At 38.3% G+C, this 22,006-nt stretch overlaps 1 protein-coding gene across 1 annotated transcript in view; it reads left to right on the top strand.

Annotated features, from left to right (window-relative positions):
* LOC149803960 (plexin-A1-like) overlaps positions 1 to 22,006 on the top strand; it is an 82,886-nt gene that overhangs the window by 8,144 nt on the left and 52,736 nt on the right. Inside the window, exon 4 of the mRNA XM_089954028.1 lies at positions 425 to 518. Within this exon, the coding sequence (XP_089810154.1) occupies positions 425 to 518 (94 nt within the window). The remainder of the gene's footprint in view (positions 1 to 424; positions 519 to 22,006) is intronic.

The raw sequence follows: 22,006 nt of genomic DNA, 5'->3' as shown, positions 1-22,006 counted from the left end.
GCTCTGCAAACCTTACACATGACTGGATGCATATGTGCTAGGTGACAGGATCATTTTGACATTTATGTTCCTTTTTTAATCAGACTATAGTTATTAGGCCCCTTTGCTATTTGCCTATTATTAATTGATCGCGTCGTGAACATGTAAAATCGATTATACACTGACCTCACTATTAGGCCTACCTAATATATTTGGAAATTAGACTAACATAAAATTGATTATATATGGTATGTTTGCCTATTGCCTTCAACCTGTAGATAATAAATCCCTTGACTAAATTAAATACAAAACATACTATTTATTGAAATAAGTGTGTGTTGGTAAATGAGAAAAATGGAAGCATTTGAGTTTGAAATGCTCTGAACACAATAATACCCCCGAATAAGATAAAGAATTGCTGAAAATGTCCAATGTTTAATTTCAGTTCTCTTTTGTGGGAAATGCAAGTGACATGAATGTGCCATTCTATATTTCCTGGGCACTCAAAAAGAGTCTCGACAACCCATATAATATAAAAGGTAACAATTATTCTGTTCATTAAGGATCCATTCACATTATGTTTGTTATACTCATTAATCACAGTAGATCATAATTAAGCTCTCCAGTTTTGGAACTTATTAGACGTGCTTTGGAATATCTTGATTGCTGTACTATTTTGTGTCTTTCATATAGGACAGACATATGCATATCATTCTAAAGGGTAACTGCTAACCAAATCACCTACTTTGTCAGTTCCCAATGACAGGGGAGAATTCTTTTTAAGTGTATCCAAGTCCTCTCTATGGGAAAAAGGATCTATTATTATTATTATTATTATTATTATTATTATTATTATTATTATTATTATTATTATTATTATTATTATTAGTCAAGTATTAAATAAGAAGCCTTATGTTGGTACACTGCCAGAAAACACTTGGCCATTTAATATAATCAACATTAAACTTATATTTTAATAACAATAATACCATAACTCACCAGTGTACATTGCTTGCCTTTTAGCAGGAGCCTTGTCCACAGTCCAAGCTCAATATGCCCGTTTCTAATTACTAACTGAAGAATCAGAATCTAAATAACTCAGTATAACTCTAGTCTAGTGCGTGAGTCATATCCAACATAGAGAATATATTCATCTTTTTTGTGGAGATTATACGGTACATATACGCATGTCAAATGCTTAATGATTCATCGTCTTTGAAGCTGTCTTCTGGCTTATTTTCAAATCTTTTGATTTGCTTTGTTTTCATTTTCTGTAGTCTTTTCTCTTATCTTGTAAATCTAATTAGCAGCAGGGAAGTTTAACAGACATTCGTTTCCAGCCAAAATAAACCTTCCTACGAGAACTTTCTCCGTAGAAGCCTCAGAATTAAAAAATAAAGCCTTCTACGGGAGCTAATTTTCATGCATTTCAGACCGGGTGCATCGGTTGGTCGCGCCGGGTGTGTTAGTAAATATAGCGTTCGAGACAGGAAAAATAAAAGTCAGGGAATAATTTTTGTGTTATTTTTTTTTGTTGCAACGTGGGGCTGCTTTCTCATGAATAAATTTGATCAAGACCAATTCGATACCGACTGCGTGGATCGTGAAGATTTATCGTGATGAAACCATGCGGCGTTGCCTGAGCGCGGCTGAACAAATTTTTAAATTTATTTATATCCATGTCGCCGTTGCACCAGGTCTGATGGATATTTCTCAACGCGTGTGTGTCCACGCCATTGAATACCGATAAAATGTTGCAATTGTCCCTAATCACCTTTTGAATCTGCGTATATCTCTGTGTCACGTAAATAACATCGGTGTTCTTGTGTCTGCCACGCGAGAATATTCTGGCCGGGTTAGTTTGTTTATCTAGCATAACGTCATCGAAAACAACAAGATTATTAATATCACCGTCCAAATTCTCCACGGATGGAGCTTCATTGATGTCTGTGATGAATTCGATTGTGCCTTCGTCGGTATTGTCGCTAAATTCCTTTAACACTCGATAACAACGTTGATCGTCCACGGATGGTGCAACCAAATACAACTTGTCCCATTTTAGCCATCGCATGATCAAATTCAGTAACAATTGCGTTTTACCAGATCCTGACGGGCCGATGATTATCATTCTAATCGAATTCGGTAATACCGCATGGTGTTTTATCTGCTCGCGTCGTTTCGTGGCTGAAAATCAATTACATTCATGTTACTAGAATACATGGATCTATATTGTGTTAAGTGTCGCACACACACAGCTACGATAAATCCAACCGAAATCGTTACACGCAATAACAGAAACGCAATTGCAGGAGAATGCGAAGTTTGTAAGACACGCAAGTTCAGATTTGTAAAAAAAAAAATAGAAGAACCGGAGGAGATATCGCAGCCTCTTTGACAAATCTACCTGGGACCCCTTGGGCAAAATATCCCGGAGAAAAGCATCTGCCAGGGTATAATTATTGTGGACCCGGAACGAGGCTCGATATCAGACTCGACGATAATGATCAACCAAAGCAAGGTGAAGATCCGGTAAACGCAATCGATAAAGCTTGTTACTACCACGACCTCGCATATCGCAGCGGAGATTTACAACAAAGACATCTCGCTGATATCAAGCTAATTCACGCATTAGACGCGATTCCTAATAAAAGTTTCAAAGAGAAATTGGCAACTTGGCTGGTAAAAGGCGCGATGAAAGGCAAATTAGTATTCGGTGCTGGTAAATAATATGGAGCAGATATATTATTCTCCGCGAGGATTCTGGCGAGGAAAATCAGCGATCGCCAAACTTGCTAAAGCCGCTAAAGTAAAACAGTCCGTCGCTGAATCGTGGTTATCGAAACAGGCAATTTGGCAAATATATCTTCCTCCGCCTAAAAAAATACCATACGCGAGTTTCACTGTCAGTGTCCCTAATGAGGTTCATCAAGCGGATCTTATGTTTCTTCCTCGTGATACCGTTGACGGCGTCACATACAAATATGTCCTGACCATCGTTGATATCGCTAGCAGGTATAAAGAAGCCGAGCCATTATCGAATAAAACAGCAACGGAAATTGCTAAGGCATTTAATGAAATTTATTCACGATCCCCGTTGACATGGCCGAATCTTCTCCAGGTTGATCCGGGTCGAGAATTTCTTGGCGCGGTTACTTCATTGATGAAAAAAAATAATGTGAAAATTCGTCGTGGTATCGTAGGTGTTCATCACAATCAAGCTATCGTCGAAAGATTCAACAAAACGCTCGCAGAACGATTATTCGGATACCAATACGCGCGCGAGTTTATTCAAGATAATCGATCTCACGATTGGGTATTAAGATTGCCTCATGTAATTAACGCGCTGAATAATGAGACGACTCGAACAATAGCAATGAAACCCGCAATTGCAATCACAAAATCGAATATACCCCTAAAACGAGATTCCACAATTCAGCCTGTACTAGGTAGAGTCACAGTCAGGTATTTATATAAAGAAGGTGAGGCCGAAGGAGGCAGAAAAAGAGCGACCGACCCAACCTGGAGCGTCACAACACATAAAATATCCGCCGTAACAAGATCGTCAGGAAGACCAGCGATTTATATCCTAGATTCGTTAGCGCCACAACGCGGATTTACCAAAGAAGAATTACAAATAGTACCCGAAGATAATCAACTACCGCCAGCGTCACTAATGTAGTTTACTCGAATTCGTCCTAGTTGAGATAATTTTCTTACTCTCGACACGGCTAAATATACCAAATTTGACCAAGAAATTCTGTCATCGACGATCCAAACTTGGCAATCTACGGTCAATCCTTGCGACGAGTGTATCGTTGTTGCGTAACCTAATTTCCACGGTGATTTTTCTGCACTTATCGCGTCATTAACAAGATTAATATCAACAAAGATAATATCGTTCAGGACCAAGTTTTTTTCCCTTCCACATGGCAGAGTAACGTTGATATTTTGTCGCCTAGTATTAGCGGGCCTATAGCATAACGGTACCTGCAGCGTTGGAAATTTCTCACAATGCAGCTTGAATAACATTTCCTGAATAATATCACGAATAATTTTTCTACTAGCAACGATCAGATGATCAGGACGCCACCAATTTAGAAAATCGTTCATCGGAGTCTCGTCGATTATTTTTCTCATGACGTCGCACTGAATCTTGTTTGGTTGTAATCGAATCAATTTTTTAAATTCGGTCAACAAAATATCCGTCGATCTATAATCAGCGTCGATTTCCTCGTAATAATCAACAAAGTTTCTGAGCCATTCGTGAGGCGATTCACCATCGATAGGATTAGGTTGGCCATGATCGCCGCACATTATTACGGCGGTATTTTTCCCTCCCAGCCAAGCTAATATCGATTTTAATATATCTAAATTCACCGTGCAAATCTCATCAAATATTATGATCTTGTTGATATATTTATCGCCCATGCGTGCCGAGTCCCATGATCCACCGCTGTATTTGAAATAGCTATGGTACGTGCAAAAATTAACACCGCGCTGCTTTATTTCTCGCGCTAATCTATGTGTCGGAGTCAATACGATCATATCGGAGTTCGCAAATAAGTTTATTACTCGCGTTGTTTTACCGCTACCTCCAGGCCCATTTAGGTAAACAAATTTGCTGCGTGAAATTGGATCGAACGCAGATGCGGCCGCCGAAGATTCTCCAAATTTACCTTGATGAAATTCATCGCAATCTTCGACATCGGCGTCTTCACAATAATCTAGGATATCCTCGTTTTTTATCCTCCAGGTTCCCCATGAGCTACCATCGGTGATTAAATTTTCCAACTTATCTTGGTATTTTTTATCGATATAAAACGAATCCGTCGCGACCCTTACTGCGATATCAGAAAATTTATTTATCATCGAGAGTAAATTTATGCTTACATAGGCGAGCATCGACGACCGCAAATGCGTATATTGCGCTGATTCTCCGTCAAGGTAGCTAATGACGGTACCTAATTTTGCTCTATCAATGATAATATTCTCTCTGTTGCAAAATATTCCTCGTGATACCGTATCGGCGATTATAAAATCCATCTCGGCGTCGTTGATAAATAATCTAGCGTGTCGATGTTTGTGATCAACGGATCCACCTTGAGTAAATTTACCGATTATTTTTCTTCCTATATCTTTCGCGTTGTCACAGTCGGCAGCCACACATCTGTTTGTTTTCTGTAGGATATAATCGCCTCACTCACCGTCAACGACACTAACATCGATTAATCCAGCATATATCTCAATAATACCGTAGGAACCCAACGACGTTGAGATAAATGCCTGCAAACCAAATATAACAAATTTTATGTAAATTTTCAGCAAACTCGAATGACGTAACACAAGCGAATCCGGTCATGACAAAATCAGGCAACGGTCCGTTAATTGCTACTCTTGTCATCTCGCTGGTAGGATGGCCGAATTTAGCAAAATAATCTGCACAATCGCCATATACAAGGAAACTTCCACGATAACACGCGCTCATGTCAACGGAAATCATATCTTCGAAATCGTACTTGGTATTCCACAATCCGCCATGGCCGTATTCGATACAGCTAAGTTGAATATCAGCAAGATATTCGTTTCTTGTTGGCCTCCACGAGTTTTTCTCTCTAGCGGCATGAGCGGCCACAGACGAAATTGTGAAACAATTCGTTAATAATTGATCGGGATTCGACGAATATTTCACCGCGAGTTTTCTCATCGACTCGTGTTGTATTTCGTCCCTGTAAATATCGCCACATTGCAGGATAAATTGATCGTATCTTTCCTCGCTAGAAAATAACCATATCGATATCGGATCAGATGCGCTTAATTTTTTGATAAATCTGAACATGGCATCGGAATTATTATTCTCCGCAGCATCCGCGAAATTCGCGGTGTCAACGGAATAAAATTTAACCACACGATCCCGCGGAAATATCATTACCGATTGCGACCACGCATGGGAATTGTGATCGACAATCTCGATTGGTGCTCCTCGGGATCTATACGGCGACGAGTATAATATTTCTCCCGATAACGTTTTCACCGTGATTGGAAATTTAAGTTTTTTACTCAACGCAGCTACATCGTCCACCGATGCACCACCAGCGACAGTCTTCGTCCACGCGTTAATTTTATCTAGCCTCAACTGGGTCAAACCAGATCCACGTTGAGCGTTTTTCATATGTTCGATTACGCGCTCAGCCACGCAATTTATCATCGGTGATTCTTTCATCGCAGGTAGGTTTTTTACGTCCGGATTGTTATTCAGCCGATAAATTCCATAAACAACAGCGCTGGCTGGATAGGATCTAGCATAATAAGGGCCATCCATTCCCAGTAACAATCCGGGTTTAGAATTTTTATCAAAAACAACGTTTTTCTTACCACCACGCACAGGATCTCGCTTATCGCGAATAATCCAGGTATCATCAGGCATTTGTGCGATAAATTTTATTCCAAAGATAAATCGCTCTTCTTTGTGTTCGGTTTTTATATGCTCGATTATTTTCTTAGCTCGCTCCAGGTTCATCGTAGCATCGATAGAATTTGTTTTCCAAGTCGACCAAGTGTGAACAGCTCCATCATCGAAGAACTCTTTCTTGGCTCGATCAACCTCAGGAATAATATATTCTTCCTCATCAAGATCAAATGCGTCCATGATTATATTTTAGACATATGTTTAAATTATATGCATTGCAAATGGATACTAATCGGCTCAACAAATAATTGTGACAAATCTTGCAGAGGCGATTATTGCGGCGCTCATATACATGCGATTCGGCGTGGCAGTAAAGGACCACAACGTTGCTTAATTTGTCAAGTTGGCACGCGAGGGAAAACTCGATTGTGTTTGGCATGTGGAGGAAAGAATTATCGGGAATTGCGGAGATATTACGAAAAAAGATCTTCGTCGGTGATAACATGCGAAGAAGATTATATTAATCGATTCAAAGCAAATAACGATTTAGACATATAGATTATCATATATGAATCCAAAATCAACGATTCCAGAAACAACAATGACATGCGAGTTTAAATCTCATCCAACGATCACGGAATACGAGTCGTCGTCCGATGGTATCGTTAGGAATATCAAGACGAAGAATCGGATCGGTAGGGTTTGTAATTCAGGTTATCTTGTTTTTACCATCAACAAAAACAAAAAACGAAGATGCGCAAGTTATTTTTGTCATAAGTTTGTATTCGAATGTTCCAACGGACCAATAAAAGTCGGTCTTGTTATCGACCACATCGACGGAGATAAACTTAACAACAAACTGTCAAATCTTCGGGTGGTAACTCCGAGTGAAAATTCCAAATTTGGTAATGCCGGTGGCGTACGGCGACCAGCTAAGGCAGTTAAATCAGTAAATCGAGAAACAAATGAGGAAATTGTATTCACATCGATGAATGCCGCTGCAAGATATTTTAGTATTAATCCAGCATCGGTGCAACGTGTGACAGAAAAAATAATCAACGCGACATTCTCCTACAAACTCGGCTCATGGATCGAATTTTATTATATTCCAATAATATCCGATTCGGAAAGTGAAATCGAAGATTTTTGAAATTGAAGATTACAAATATAAATATAAATGAACGAGGAAAACGTAAACAACATCATCGAAGCTATCGAGGATCTGAAAAACAGAAACATAAATTTATCTTCGGATTTGGACGCAGGTAAAATCCGGTCCGAATTTGAGACGATCGTCCAAGGAAACTCGAATATAGGTACACGCTACCATCCGAATATAAGTTTATAAATTAAATCCAGATTGCCATGTACCAATCGCTTGCGTCTGTCAGCGATGATCAAATCGAGGATTTCGTTAAATTATCGACGCTGGTAGAAAAAGTAAGGTCGAGTTTATCAGACGAGTACGAGTCCAGAAAAATTACCAGCTCGCGCGTCAGGCAGCTAAAAAAGCTGGTTGATGAGAGTAAAATTAGAATCGAAGATTCTTAAAAATTTCTATCAACAAAAAAAAAACAACAAAATTTCAAGAATCTCCGATTCTAATTTTTATTATTTTTTTTTTATTCATTTTACTGAAATTGTACAATTTTCTTATTTCTGACTACCATTTACCCCATCAAATTTACGAAATTATATAAATTACTCAATTTGACGGGTATTTACCCCAGCAGATTCACGAAATTATATAAATTACACAATTTGTTGGGTATTTACCCCATCAAAAACATAAAATTACACTAATTTCTTAATTTCCCTGATTTTTATTATTTTTTTTATTATTTACTAAATTAATTTATTTACTGAAATTGTACAATTTTCTTAATTTTGACGGGTATTTACCCCATCAAAAACATAAAATTATATAAATTACTCAATTTGACGGGTATTTACCCCAACAGATTTACGAAATTATATAAATTATTCAATTTGACTGGTATATTTACCCCATCAAAATTAAGAAATTTACTAATTTTGAAAAATTTCCTGGTTTTTATTTATTTTTTTGGTTATTTTTCTCTGGCGGGCAGATTTTTTACGATCTCACCAGCAAGTTGATACTCAGTGTTTCCCCGCGTATATCAAGCAAATTTCCATTCTGGTCCGTCAGTTTGAAATTTATCTTCGATAATAATCGATTGTGGCATCGCAGGTAAAACGGATTTACTGGCTCTTTTATCATCAAAAAACCCGGAGAGGCGCTAGGTGAAAACGAATATAAGATAAATCCCTGCTGCGCCTGCTCTGACACAGACGAGTCCACGTTGTAGCTACCTTCAACGACGTCCGCGTGAAGATAAATCGCGATAACCTCCGTTATATTGACGATACCCGGCGAGATATGCCGTCCACCTTCCGTTTGATCATCATTGTGTTTGAGAATTGATTCTGATTGTATTTTTTTAGTCCACGCGGCATGTAATTTCGGAAATAACTCATCGATGGTATCAGTGACGGATTTTCTCATTTTATCAACATCATAATCGGGAAATTTGAAATTTGGTAGCGTTTCCTTGGTTAATCCAAATATTCTCATGAATTTTTGTTTTTCTCCTGAATTTCTGATCAACTCGAATTTGCTAATAGGAAGAACATAATCGGCAATTGATATATCGTCGATTATCGCCCGAATGAACATGTTGTGATAATATTCAACATCATTCGCGAGTTGATTTAAAATCTTCACGCGTTCGATAATTTCGCTACATGAACCTGATTTATTTAAGATGCATTCATGAAAGGATTCCCGCAATAAATTTAAATGTACTTTATGTTCTTGATTAAATTCGTTGATGGTTCTTCTTATCGAGATGCCTTCTATGGGGAATATTTGCCTGTTAATGTTGGTAGCGTCGAAGATTTTCACGCCGGGGGGAATTTTGGGAAGAACCAACCACGAGAGAATTTTTTCGTCCCTAAAAGTAAAAGCAAACATCAACATGTTAAATTTGTGGATGTTCACGAGGCCGATGGCAGTGAGGATTAGAGACTTGTGTTTGATATCTTCGTACCATCCCTCATCAGTAGTAAAATCAGATTTTTTTGGTTCCGGTTGCTCTGGAGGAGCTTCCTCGTGCCAACCTGGAATAAAAACATCTGGTTTTTCTGGTTTTTCCAGAGGTGGGATTTCAGGCCAACCTAGCACTGTCCTAATCGATGATTGGTAAATATCGACGATATATGGCGATTTTACCTCGATTATCGATGACAGCGTTGGTTCGTGTGCTAATATTTTTATTCCTGGATTAGCATCGCCGGTTATATTTGATATCCTACTGGTAAGTTCCTTATCGATTTGCTCAATTTCGTAACTGCCTGTTGGTATACCAACGACGTTCCAATCAGGAGTTCCATCAGGTTTGTTTTTATTGGCAAAAACAAGCGAATTATTTGACAATAATTTACCGAATGGTTTTGATCTAACATTGGGCCAGCTATTATACACGCGTAACTGTGACAGCGCAATTTCCTTGACGCTAATTGGTATTGGAAAATCGATACTAAATTCTGGCCTGGTTGAGCTTGCCGATATCAGCATTGTTATCGGCGGTGTCGTGTTTGTCACGATTTGAGTTAGTTCCGACATTATTGATATTCATTTGTTCAATCTCAGAATAGATATTTACCATCACGGAAAATTCTAGATCGGATATAACGCCGTCGTTGAGACTCTCAGAAAGCAGCGATGATAATTTCGAATACGCTTCGTTGACCTGGGATAGTTTACTCGTGTACAGGGACAATTTTTCATTTGTGCATGAGGATATTTTTTTTTGCGATAATGTTGAGAACACCAGCGATCGTTGTTGTTGATGAGATTATTATCGTTGCTACGATCGGCGCGATTGTTGTTACCGCGGGTAAGATTATTCCTGCACCGGCGATTACTGCGCTTACCGCGTACACAGCAACATCGATGGCAACTAATCTGCGCTGATATTTTTTTATTTTTGTTTGATATTCGTCGAGAAGTTTTTTTAACGAATCCTGCCATGAACGCGCCTGATTGTATCGGTAATCCGATGCAGTCATTTATTAGTTAACTTGCCCAATCAACTGATTGTGGAAGTTCGGATAAATATTCGAAAATTACAATATATTCAACTGTCATCTGAAACGTTCTATCTGGCGGTTCTAATGTAAACGTTTCTGTATAGTTTTCGTATATCGGAAGAATTAAAAACCCGGGATGATACTCATAAGAGTCACGAATTTTGGGTTTTACTTTGAATTTTACCGGGGAGATAAAATATATTCTATATACACCAGCAATCGAAAAAGTAAAACTAAATGTGTTATTCTCGGGAAACCATCTGTTTTTTTGTTTCATTAACACAAATGGCACATAACAATCAATTTTTTCTGTTTCTACCTCCGATGGTATAATAATACGCGCTAGTTTTTTAAGATTCATTGACGATATTTTTGCGCTAATATCGTTAATTTTTGTAGTTGCGTCAAGAAGTTTCGTGTTAAAATCTCGAATTTCTCCGTCGTACAATGATATATCTATCTTTTGACGCGCCAAATCACGTATCGTGGAAATTTCCTCGTTAATTTTAGCAATATCCTCGTTGATTTTTCTCACATTCTCGCTGAGATCGTCATGTGATGTTTTATCGCTTTTCTGACTCATTACGGTATTTATTTCGGTAACATCGGTGAAAAGTTTAGTAATATCTTCGCTGATTGTTCTTACTTTATCGCTAAGATCATCGTGCGATGCTTGATCGACTTTTTTCTTTGCTAGCTCGTTTGCGGTGGTGGAGATATTATCGCCGGATGTTTTTATATCTTCCTCGATTTTTTTACTAAATTTAGTTAAAGTATCGTCGAGTTTTTTAAGATCGTTATTTAGCCTGTTAAGTCTTTTTGTCACTCTGTCCTGAAGATCGTCGTATATTGTTTTATCAGCCTTTAGAAGCAACGTTGCTGATAGCTCGTTGTCCTTTTTTTCCACATCCGCGATATTAGCCTTCAGGGGTAACTTCGCTATAATATCGGCGATATCAGCGATGGATTTTGATACCGAATCTGACAGGCTAGTAAATTGATTAATGCGATCGTTATATTCGTCTCGCTTGATTATATCTGTTATTTTCACGTTGCTGGTTTGTAATTTTCCTTCGCGGCTCTGAAAAACAGCAACTTCGCCAGGATCTACTTCTGACAGCGACAAAAGATTATTAATATCATCCCTCGTGGCGAACTTTGATAGATCGGCGTCAGCTACTTCCTTCTTCCTGTACAGGAACCTTCCGTAAATATCAACCATGATACTTATCTGCGGCGTATTCAAATACGATTATATGATACGGACCGGATGATTTTGAAATTGCATCAAGGACATTAATTGATTCAGGACCGCATATCGGTGGATCCATTAACGTCTGCGTCGGAAGTGTCGAATACCAAATTGGAATATTTAACTTTGACACGTAATCGATAAATTCTTTTGGTGGAGCTAGTCCGTACGAGTCAAAATAAACAACTTCGCGAGGATTAATCGCGTAGGCGACCCAGTGTGTGCCAGGGCCGGTATTTGAATCGAGATTTATTATTCCTGTCTCGGTGGAATTTGTTTTTTCTGGTAGTTGATCCCACATAAATACGCCTCTGAAAAAAATTTTTTTTTTCTTTGCTTCGCTGAATAAATCTAAATTTGAATAGGGCGCGCTAATCTTAGGCCGAATCCGTACGGGGGGCGTCTTAGATAAAGGCCGCTTCCCTTTTTTTTACCATATCGCCCTCCCATTACTTTGTGTACTAGTTTGTCGCCTACAGCTCCGGCCGCACCTAATCCTATCGCTTTTGCAATTGCCGGAAGAGCCCCGGATAATAATCCAGGAATAGCAGCTAGGAAAGGGAAAATTCCGCCCGTTTTGACCATGTCTCTGATGGCACCTATACTAAGATTCACATGAACGCCGGAATTCGCTGATTTGGCTTTGGTGAAACGTTCACGTTGACCCCTAGTTAGCGACAGTTTGTTAGGACCGCCCTGAATTTGATCATTTTTCAGGGTTAATTTCACACCGCATCGCTTTGCTGTTGCTGTTTGGAGTTTTTTCATCTGACCCGGGGTCAGAGTTACGCTGACGTGTTCGTATGGCATATTAATAATCGTTTAATCTAAATTTAGAAATTCTTCGATTTTGTTACATTTTCTCGACAGGAGCGTCGATGACTCTCATTCTACCACTAATTCCCTCCAAGATCATTGTTCTATCGCTGAGAATCACCGCAACTGCTTTATGTAAAACACCTCCCGTGTTAATTCTAGCCTTGAAATGGATATCAACGACGGATTGTTTTACCAAATCGAGATGCTCCAGAGAAAAATAGTAGATAGGATAAAATTTATTAAAATCCAGCTGCGATATTTGCAATCCGGTATCGATATTTTGATCACGACCCATGAAACTTAACAATCGATGATACGCGCGGGCCGTAGAGTAGTTGGCAAAATCAATCGATATTTCCTCTGATGGTTCTTGTTGCCCGTTTATTCTCAACGATACGTTTGTTGCGCCGATACTATCAAATATCATGTGGCTGTACATTTGATGATATCTACTGGTACGCAAAAAAGCGATAAAGATATGCCTAGGCGCAGATGTACCTTGCTGCGATGCAATACGCCAGGTAAAATCACCATTAATATTGGTGTTTATGGAATCTGTTGTTGTTGTCAGCCATGACATGACAGATTTACCGCCTTGGTTCATAAATAACAATAATTTTTCTTCTTCGATCATTGATGGGGTTATCGCTGGCATCCACAAGGTAAATTTGAGTAACTTTACCTGGCCGCCATTATTCGCGGCATCATTGGCATGTGGCAAACCAGTAGCGGCATCAATAGTACCTTCTCGCCAGATAGCATCGTCGCTATTCCCCTTTCTGACGAATATAACGGTATGTTTTGCTCCGTAGATAATTTTCCTGAAATGCCTGCAAAATCCGAATATATGGGATAACGGAATAGCACAAGAGAATCTTTTGCGACTTCCTTCTAGCATAAGTTTTCGCGTGGCAAATCCGAGGTTGTAGTTGCGATTGGTGTTAATTATCATATCTATGATGTCAACAGGAGCAGCGGGATTGGCACGATGAACCGGTCTCCTGACGATATACTGGGTATGATCAGCATGGTCGGAATTATCTTTGGCGAACATCATACTAGGGCCAGCTGATCTAGTCAAATCATCCGAGTATCTAGCTAGGCCTATTATCGTCGTTGCCAAATCAACATCATTAGTAATTGACTCAATCTCTCTTCCGTCGATCATGTAAGTGGCGTTTTTGAATAATGCCATAATGCCGTTGTTAACAAATCCGACCCTAAAATCTGCTGCATAGGCGGTATTATCCGTTTTAAGAATTTCCCCAACAACTTCGATATACGCCTCAGATGGAAGAAAATATCTTGTTGTATCGTGAACTTGAATTTCCAAGCGATTAGATGTGTTTGGTTCAACCGCGTCGTACGAGAAATATTGGAAATCACGCACGGATGTGTCTCTACCTACAGGCTCGTCCATGTCGAACACTTCGTTTGACACTTGTGCGAACATTTATTATTAAGAATTTCATCTAAAACGAAGACCGCTGCCTATGAAACTTGTGTTTGCTACTTCCTTTGCTACTTCCTTTGCGAGATTTGTGTTAGCAACTTCCTGTGCTAGGTCATTTATCTTTTTATTTGCTGCGTCGTTTATAGCTTTACTGACCTCGGAAGGCATTTCGCTGGTGCTAGGTAATTTGATAGGCTGCTTTTTTTTGCGCATTAAATTCGATATTTTACCTTTGACAACATCGAAGCCTTTACTGGCCAAATTACCAACGCCAGAAATAACAGTCTCGCCGATCTTTCCTATTGCTTTTGATGCGATTTGCTTAGCTACAGGTCCGATTTTAGGGACTATCCTTGTAACAAAACTTTTAACGATATCGCCTAATCCATTGCCGTGAATATATTTGTACACGGGCAATCGAGAGTTAACTACACGGACCTGTCTAGGTCTGCGTTGATGTTTGTGAACAATCATGTTAGTTCAATTGTGTTGTTTTAATCGATGAGTTCGTCAACGAGCTCTTTGTAAATGTAAGAATCGATGACACTGCCGCGAAACAATCGCTGACAAATATCTGAGGCCTCGTTGATTATTTCAGAAGAATTGTTTCCGGCTCGTTTTCCTCCGATTAATATTTCGAGGCGAGATACGTCGTTGACAACGCTGTCAGGGCAAATGGTATATCCGCTTCCTGTTTTTGGTTCTGGAGATGAATCACCAAGCAACGATGCTAATATGTCTTCCTCTTCCGGCTCTTCTGGTTCCTTCGGTTTTCCTGTTTCTTTTATTTTTTCCACAAAATTTTGGTAACCCGGATCATCAAGATTGATGGGTTTTTTCTTTGGAGCAAAATATACCGCGGGAATCCATTCATCTTTGGTATATCTATCAAAATGTCTGGGAAACAAATATTTTCCTCTTTCTTCGAAACCAAATTTGGCAACGTTAATTAAATTATCCTCGCTCTCTTTGAGGTGTTCAATAGCATCATTGGTAAAATGTATATAAGACGTCGTAATTTTTTTAATTTCGGGCTTCTTCCCTGTGGGAGAAAATACCGAAGATGTATCGGTGGATATTTGTTTTGGTCTTGCCCCCAATTCCTGCGGTTTTGGTCCTATCGATTTTCTTATGTTGTATAAATGCCTCGCATTTGCGGCTTCTAAAAAACGAGAATAAATAGGATCCGATTTCATCGCCCGGGGTGAATTAACTCTAGCTCGGTATATATTATTATACCAAATGTCTCGCGATTTAATTTTTTTCAATCCGTCTTCTGTTAAAAAACTCGCCCTACTGTTAAAAGAATCTTCCGCAAACGCACCAAGTGCGTCAATATTATCACCAAACAAATCAAATTGTTTCGTCATTGTGCTCCAACCACCATCAGTAAATTTTTATTTTATTACATCTCGAGGTTCTCTCCCCTGACTATCCTCCTCTTCTTCTTCTTCTACTTGCTGTGGTTGTTCTTGTGGCGCTTGTGCTTGTGCTTGTGCTTGCTGCAATTGATCTTGCCGCGCTTGTGCTTGTGCTTGTGCTTGGCGAATTTGGTCCAGTCGATCTGGCACTATTCGAGTGTGTTCCTCAATGTTTCTCAACACAGGAAGAATTCCACGTTTCTTGATATCCGGATCTTTCACATCACCAAGAAAAACTCGCTCGGTTGTTTCGGTAACTGGCTTTAACCATTTTGACGATAAATCGGTAATTTCATATTTCATGTCTTCGTGTGCTCGGACCTTTTCCTTAAATAATTATTTTGCTGGAATAAGTTTCTTTATTGCCGCTAATTGTTCTCGCGCTAATCTGGCAGAATGAGGCTCTCCAACTGTGCTAGTTTTCCGACTCATATTATTTTCAAGTATATTATTTTAATGCGACGTAAAATTGGCCAAAGCAGCCCCACGTTGCAACAAAAAAAAATAACACAAAAATTATTCCCTGACTTTTATTTTTCCTGTCTCGAACGCTTTATTTACTAACACACCCGGCGCGACCAACCGATGCACCCGGTCTGAAATGCATGAAAATTAGCTCCCGTAGAAGGCTTTATTTTTGAATTCTGAGGCTTCTACGGAGAAAGTTCTCGTAGGAAGGTTTATTTTGGCTGGAAACGAAGGTCTGTTAAACTTCCCTGCTGCTTCTAATTTCATTTCAATTTTATTTTGAAGGAATTTCTTACACCTTGCATAGTGAAGTTGTGCTTCAGTATATATACATCTTATCTGAGTAACCAATGTTAGGTCAAATATATCCTACTCATGATTGATAATATTTATGGTGTTATTATGTTTCGTGTGTTCTTTTTCAATTGATATTATATTCGAAGGTGTGAGTAAATAGCACACATATAACATATTCATCATGACCAAATGTGTATGCACTGTTGTTATCTGATGTGTCGTCTTTGGGATGATGCATTGTGGAATTAAGCTGAACGTCGTCGCACTTATAACGAAGCAAGAATGATCCTGCTACATCCTCCTTGTCACAACGTAATCCCCTCTGATCCTATGAGGGACCTAACACAGTTCATATTGTAGGGATGTAGCCACCTGAAGCAAAAAGGAAATCCGTAGCTTCTTCATATTTGTTTAGAAGTTGGCAGCTCTAGGATATCTGACTCTTGATCCAAAGATGTCAGAGTCGGTTAATGAGAAATCCATAGTATTCCCCACTTGTTAGTGCAGGGCAAGGGTGGTGGAGTTTATATTACCTGACAAAAAGTTAGTCAAGCCATCCCAAACGTAGATGAGAGCAGCGTTCTGGCTTCAATGGACCTCTGGATAATACATCTTCTTTGTCAGTTGAGAAACCTTTACTGAATCGTAGTTCCTCAAAATAGAGATTATTCTCCCAGATTGTCAGCGCTGAACCGGTCCAAGTCTATTGATTAAGCACTAGATGTCAGCCACCAGGCACCAATAACCGGTCACTGGGCAGTGCTCTTCGAATCACCATATCATGACCCTCAGTCTTAAAGAGAGGGATCTGGTTGATACCCCCTCATTGATTTGTTATTTGAACTGTAAGCAAAATTGGAGTTGTGCTTTGCTCGCCTGCTTTGTGAAAAAGAATGTCAATTTGTTAGCCTCCCTTTTGGTTGATATGAAATATGAAATATCTTGTAGTGAGTCATCTCTCGCTCCCACGAGTTCATGGGTGTATTTTCCTTGGATCCAGGGTATGCCAGATACGTGAATTCTTCCCTCTCTGCACCAGCCTTACATACAGCCTCCACTATCCTCATTGACTGTCGAGAAGGGATCATATACTATAATCTCCAAGAACGGGCCATCTTAGGCTGGTTACTTTTCTCCCACGTCTCCATGTGTGAGGACAGGATGATGGACCTGCTTTCATGACGTATCCTTCCTAAGAAATGGAGATCAGAAGGGAAAGTTAAGTTACGCTGCCACTACCGTTCAGATCTAATTGACTCAAATGAGTTTCCAGATGTTATATCTTCTCTCCCTTTAGGGTTCTCTTCGTTCCACCTTATGAGTTAGATGATGGACGAAGAGGAAATACTTGTTCATTCTCATGTCCAAAAAGCGTTGTTTCGAGAGATGCGTACACCTGGATTCTTTATTATTTCGGGAGATTTTCTGGGGTACATTCTATATCACACCTTTTTATTGTGCCCCCATTATTGACATGCGTTCATGACCCCTGGAGGACATCAGACGGACACAGTTGTTACCTGAAACACCTTACACAATTATACCTGTTATTTCGTGATCAAGTTATATGATTGTACATGTTCTTTAGAGTGTTTGTATTATTTGCATTCCCATGAATTATTAAATTCTAAATATACTCGCCCGTGCTCTTATTTCTCAGGAAAGATTCAATTCTACAGGTCCTTCACACTGCGTGTAATCCTTGTATTCCCCAGGAATGATTAAATTATGTGTGTTACGACTGTACGGTCATAAACTAAGTTACAGAAAGATGCAAAATCAATAAGATTGTTAAACGTAACAATTTAATTATCTATGATGTAAATGAAAATTTAAGAGAAATTGTACTGAACAATAATAATAAATACCATTAAATTCTAAAACAATGATATGTCCGTTATAAATAACAGACACCAAAAATTCTAGTTGTCTAAGAATTGTAATGCTGACAAAATGGCATTGTCCAGAACGCCTTGGAATACTTCACAACAGTTCCAGAAGATAACTATCGGCCAATGAGTACTTTATCTTTCCAATGAACAATCCAAACAATTTTATTTTACCTCTCAAATAATATATAAATGCAAAATAGTCTGTCTCTTGAATGGATGTTAAAACAAGAAGACAAGAAATAAGAATGATCAAATTGTCTTGTCTGATTTATTTATCTGCAGACGAAAAGCTAAAACACCCATACTATCATTAATGCTTACGTGTCAAATCGAAAATTTCCAACACCGTAAAATAACTCACATGATTTAACCCACCCAATGGAACCTATCTGAAGCCTTCTTAGACACCACCTGTCCGACGTGTCTGGTGGGAAAAAGGCCAAATCTTGTCAACATATTTACTAATAATTTTATTATCAGTGACTGTCAAGAAATACATAAATATCTATGTATATAGATTATGCACATTTACGTTTTTTAAAGTCTTAAAATATAACATATGCATATACACCAAATATAGATAATCAATACAATTTACAGCCATGAACACAAATTTCAAAAATGATAGACATAGCTACCACACGTTGACTAGAGTGCATTTACTCCGTGTTTTCTCCAGGAATGATTACATTTTACACGTTCTACTAAAGGCTTGAATTCCATGTATTCCCCAGTAATTAACAAATTCTACCTGTTCTCTAGAGCGCTTGTATTATTTGTATTCCCCACGGTTTAACACATTATACATACTCTCGAGTCTCGAGAACCCTTTCATTCAGCAGGAATTATTAAACTATACATGTTCTAAAAAGTTCACGTATTTCATGAATTCCACAGAAATGATTCAATGTAACGTGTTCTCTAGAATGCAATCATTCCATATGTTCCCCAGGAATAATTAAATTCTACACATTATTTACAGTGCTTGTATTACATGTTTACACAACGATTATTCAAATCTATGTTTTCTTTGGAGCTCTTGTGTTCCTTGCATGCTCCTGGAATTATAAAGTTCAACATGATCTCAATAGTGTTCTATTACTTGACTTCCCCAGCCTTTGGGTGTTGCGTGTACGCGGAGTTTCTCTTTCTTGGGGAAACATTCTTAGGTACAGTTTAGTTCAGACCTTATGCTGTGCCCACATTCAGGACTCATTGGGAGCCTACTGAGATGTTTACTGGATCCAAAGAGGCCGTAAGACAGAAAAAGGTATTGCCTGACTCCTCTTCAACAATTTGACATCTTACATCCGCATCTAGTTATATGACCCATCTGACTCTTTGGCGCTTTAAGTTCCTGTCCTGGGTTCAGGGGCTTCATTTGATGATATCAGCTAGAACCAACGATCATCTCTACGTCAGATGTATAGTATAATCATAGTTACAATAGCGTCAAATGCCAATATATGGTCAACTTCCTCCTTTGGCTGCTTCCTTCATTTTTTTTAAGAATGAGTACTTGTCCCCAGTAAATCTAACTGGACTGGCATAGGCTCTTTTTCAAATTTAATGATATTGCCTTTTGATGTACATGACACTGTATACAAGGATTTTGCCATTTGGTGGATGGTTGTTATTCTAGCGGCTCTTTCATCATAATATTAGAAATATACCCCTGAGAGATTAGGTGGTATAAAAACCCCAACGTTTTGGATAACGAGTCGAAAGGTCCAGCAACTAAGCATCCATGGCTCCCATCGCATAATACATTCAGCAGACTAGCATGCATACTGTTTGCTTGAGTCATTAGTACAACAATGCCATATATCTAGACTAATGGTACCTCATACCATGGCATATCTAGGTCTGCATACGATGTAGACACGCGTTGTATACTGGAAATATGGATGATGTCAACCAGCATTTCACAGGACAACGACGCACTCAAATTTGAATATGTCTAATACGAAATGTCAATCCCTTTACATTTCATGTTATGGTCAATACATTTATAACGGTAGGAAAGATTTTATTCAATTTTGTCAAATTATACATCATGACGAGAACATATATCATGTACCTTAGCCATGCCCCATATATCAAGGTCATGGTCACAGCAAGATAAAATTGAATTCCCTAACTTTAAACCTTGTCCATAGTTTATCATTGGACCGTAAAACATATTTTAATGAAACTTTATGACATCGCGTCAATTATATACCATGTATTGATGATATATCTAGTATGTCAAATTCGTAAGCTACACAAAATGCCTCAGAATTACGGTCATGACAAGGGAAAATGTAATTATCTGACTTGTATCCGTTACAGGAATATAACGTTTTAACCGCGGATAATATCTTAATGTATCGATTATCAGATATATATGTTATACTGATGGTAAATGTAACTCAGGCTTGTATCTTTTTCTGTATAATATATTATATAATGACTAGACAGTGTGTCGCATACAATTGCTTTACTCCTGATGCCAGACCAAATCACAGCAATATAAATTATAAATAATTGACCTCAGTCCGTATACTGGTGGAGCTTTTTACTGAATGCTTATAATATGATAGTGTATTATAAATTCAGTCAGATCGCCTTCCTCAACGTTGTTGTCTTAACAGGTGATCGTGCTAGTCTTTGGCCTGGTTGTTTATGGATGACATTAGTTTTAACCCTTACAGGTATTTTGATGAAACTTAAGCTAGGGCCACATAGTATGTTAGCTCAAAAGTCAACGTCAATTGTACGAAAACACATGAAACCGGGATTCATATGTTGTTTGCATTATATTTATTTTACACTTTTAGCACCTGATTTCTTCTGTTGAAATAATTTTTGTCTGTATATATATGCATAGAGGTTAATAGCATTTTAAGCATATCGGTGCAATCTTGCTATTAATGCCGATTCAAAGTTAAAATTTAAATATGTGCTAATCAAAGATAAGGAAATTATATTAATCTATTACAGATAGAAAATCATTCCTTACAATGATTATATTGTACGTGTTCTCTATACTGTTTGTATTATTTGTATTCACCAAATACTTATAAACTCTCCTTGGCCTCTAAAGTGATTGTACTTCATGTATTCACAAGGACTGATTAAACTATACATGTTCTCTAGAATGCTTGTTACTCCTGTATTCCTTGGATTCCGATTTTGCATGTTATTTAAATTGCATATATTCCTTTTATGTCAAAGGAATTGTTCAGTTCTACATGTTCTCTAAAGTGCACTCATTTCATGGATTCCTCTGGAACGATTAAAGCCTGTATGTTATCTAGAGAATCTTTTTTCCATATGTTCCCAAGGATTGATTCAATTCTACGTTTTCTTTAGGGAGATTGTAATCCATCCGTTTATTCCCTTCGCATATGAATTTCTATATATTCTCTGAAGAGCTTATATTCACCCGAAATGATTTAATTCGACACCTTCTCGTGAATGCTGAAAGGCTAAAACGAAAATATCGTCACAATTACTTAAGTGACAATCCGAAAAGTTCCAACAGCATAAAATAACTCACATGCATTAACCCGTCAAATGGGAAGTTACTTAATTCTTTTTAGATAACACATAAAAAAAATGGTCCAATGGGGAAATTACCGAATCTTGTCAAATATTCACTAATGTATTCTTAATAATGACCAACACATACGTATGCATCTATGTATAGGTCCTATGCAATTGTACCTTCTGTAACATCTTAAAATAGACATTATGCACGTACAACAAAGCCAACTTTAGATAATCAGTACAATTTACAACCATTAATGCAAATTATGAACATGATACATATACATAACACATGTTTACTTGAGCGCATTCATTCCATGTTTTCTCCTGTAATGATTAATTCCATGTTCTCGTAAATGCTTGTATTCCATGTAT

This window comes from Sinohyriopsis cumingii, chromosome 3 (assembly GCF_028554795.1).
Source record: "Sinohyriopsis cumingii isolate HCF-2022 chromosome 3, ASM2855479v2, whole genome shotgun sequence".
NCBI classification, from domain to species: domain Eukaryota; kingdom Metazoa; phylum Mollusca; class Bivalvia; order Unionida; family Unionidae; genus Sinohyriopsis; species Sinohyriopsis cumingii.
Note: the sequence above shows the minus strand (reverse complement) of the source record. Positions and strands in the feature narration are given on the sequence as shown.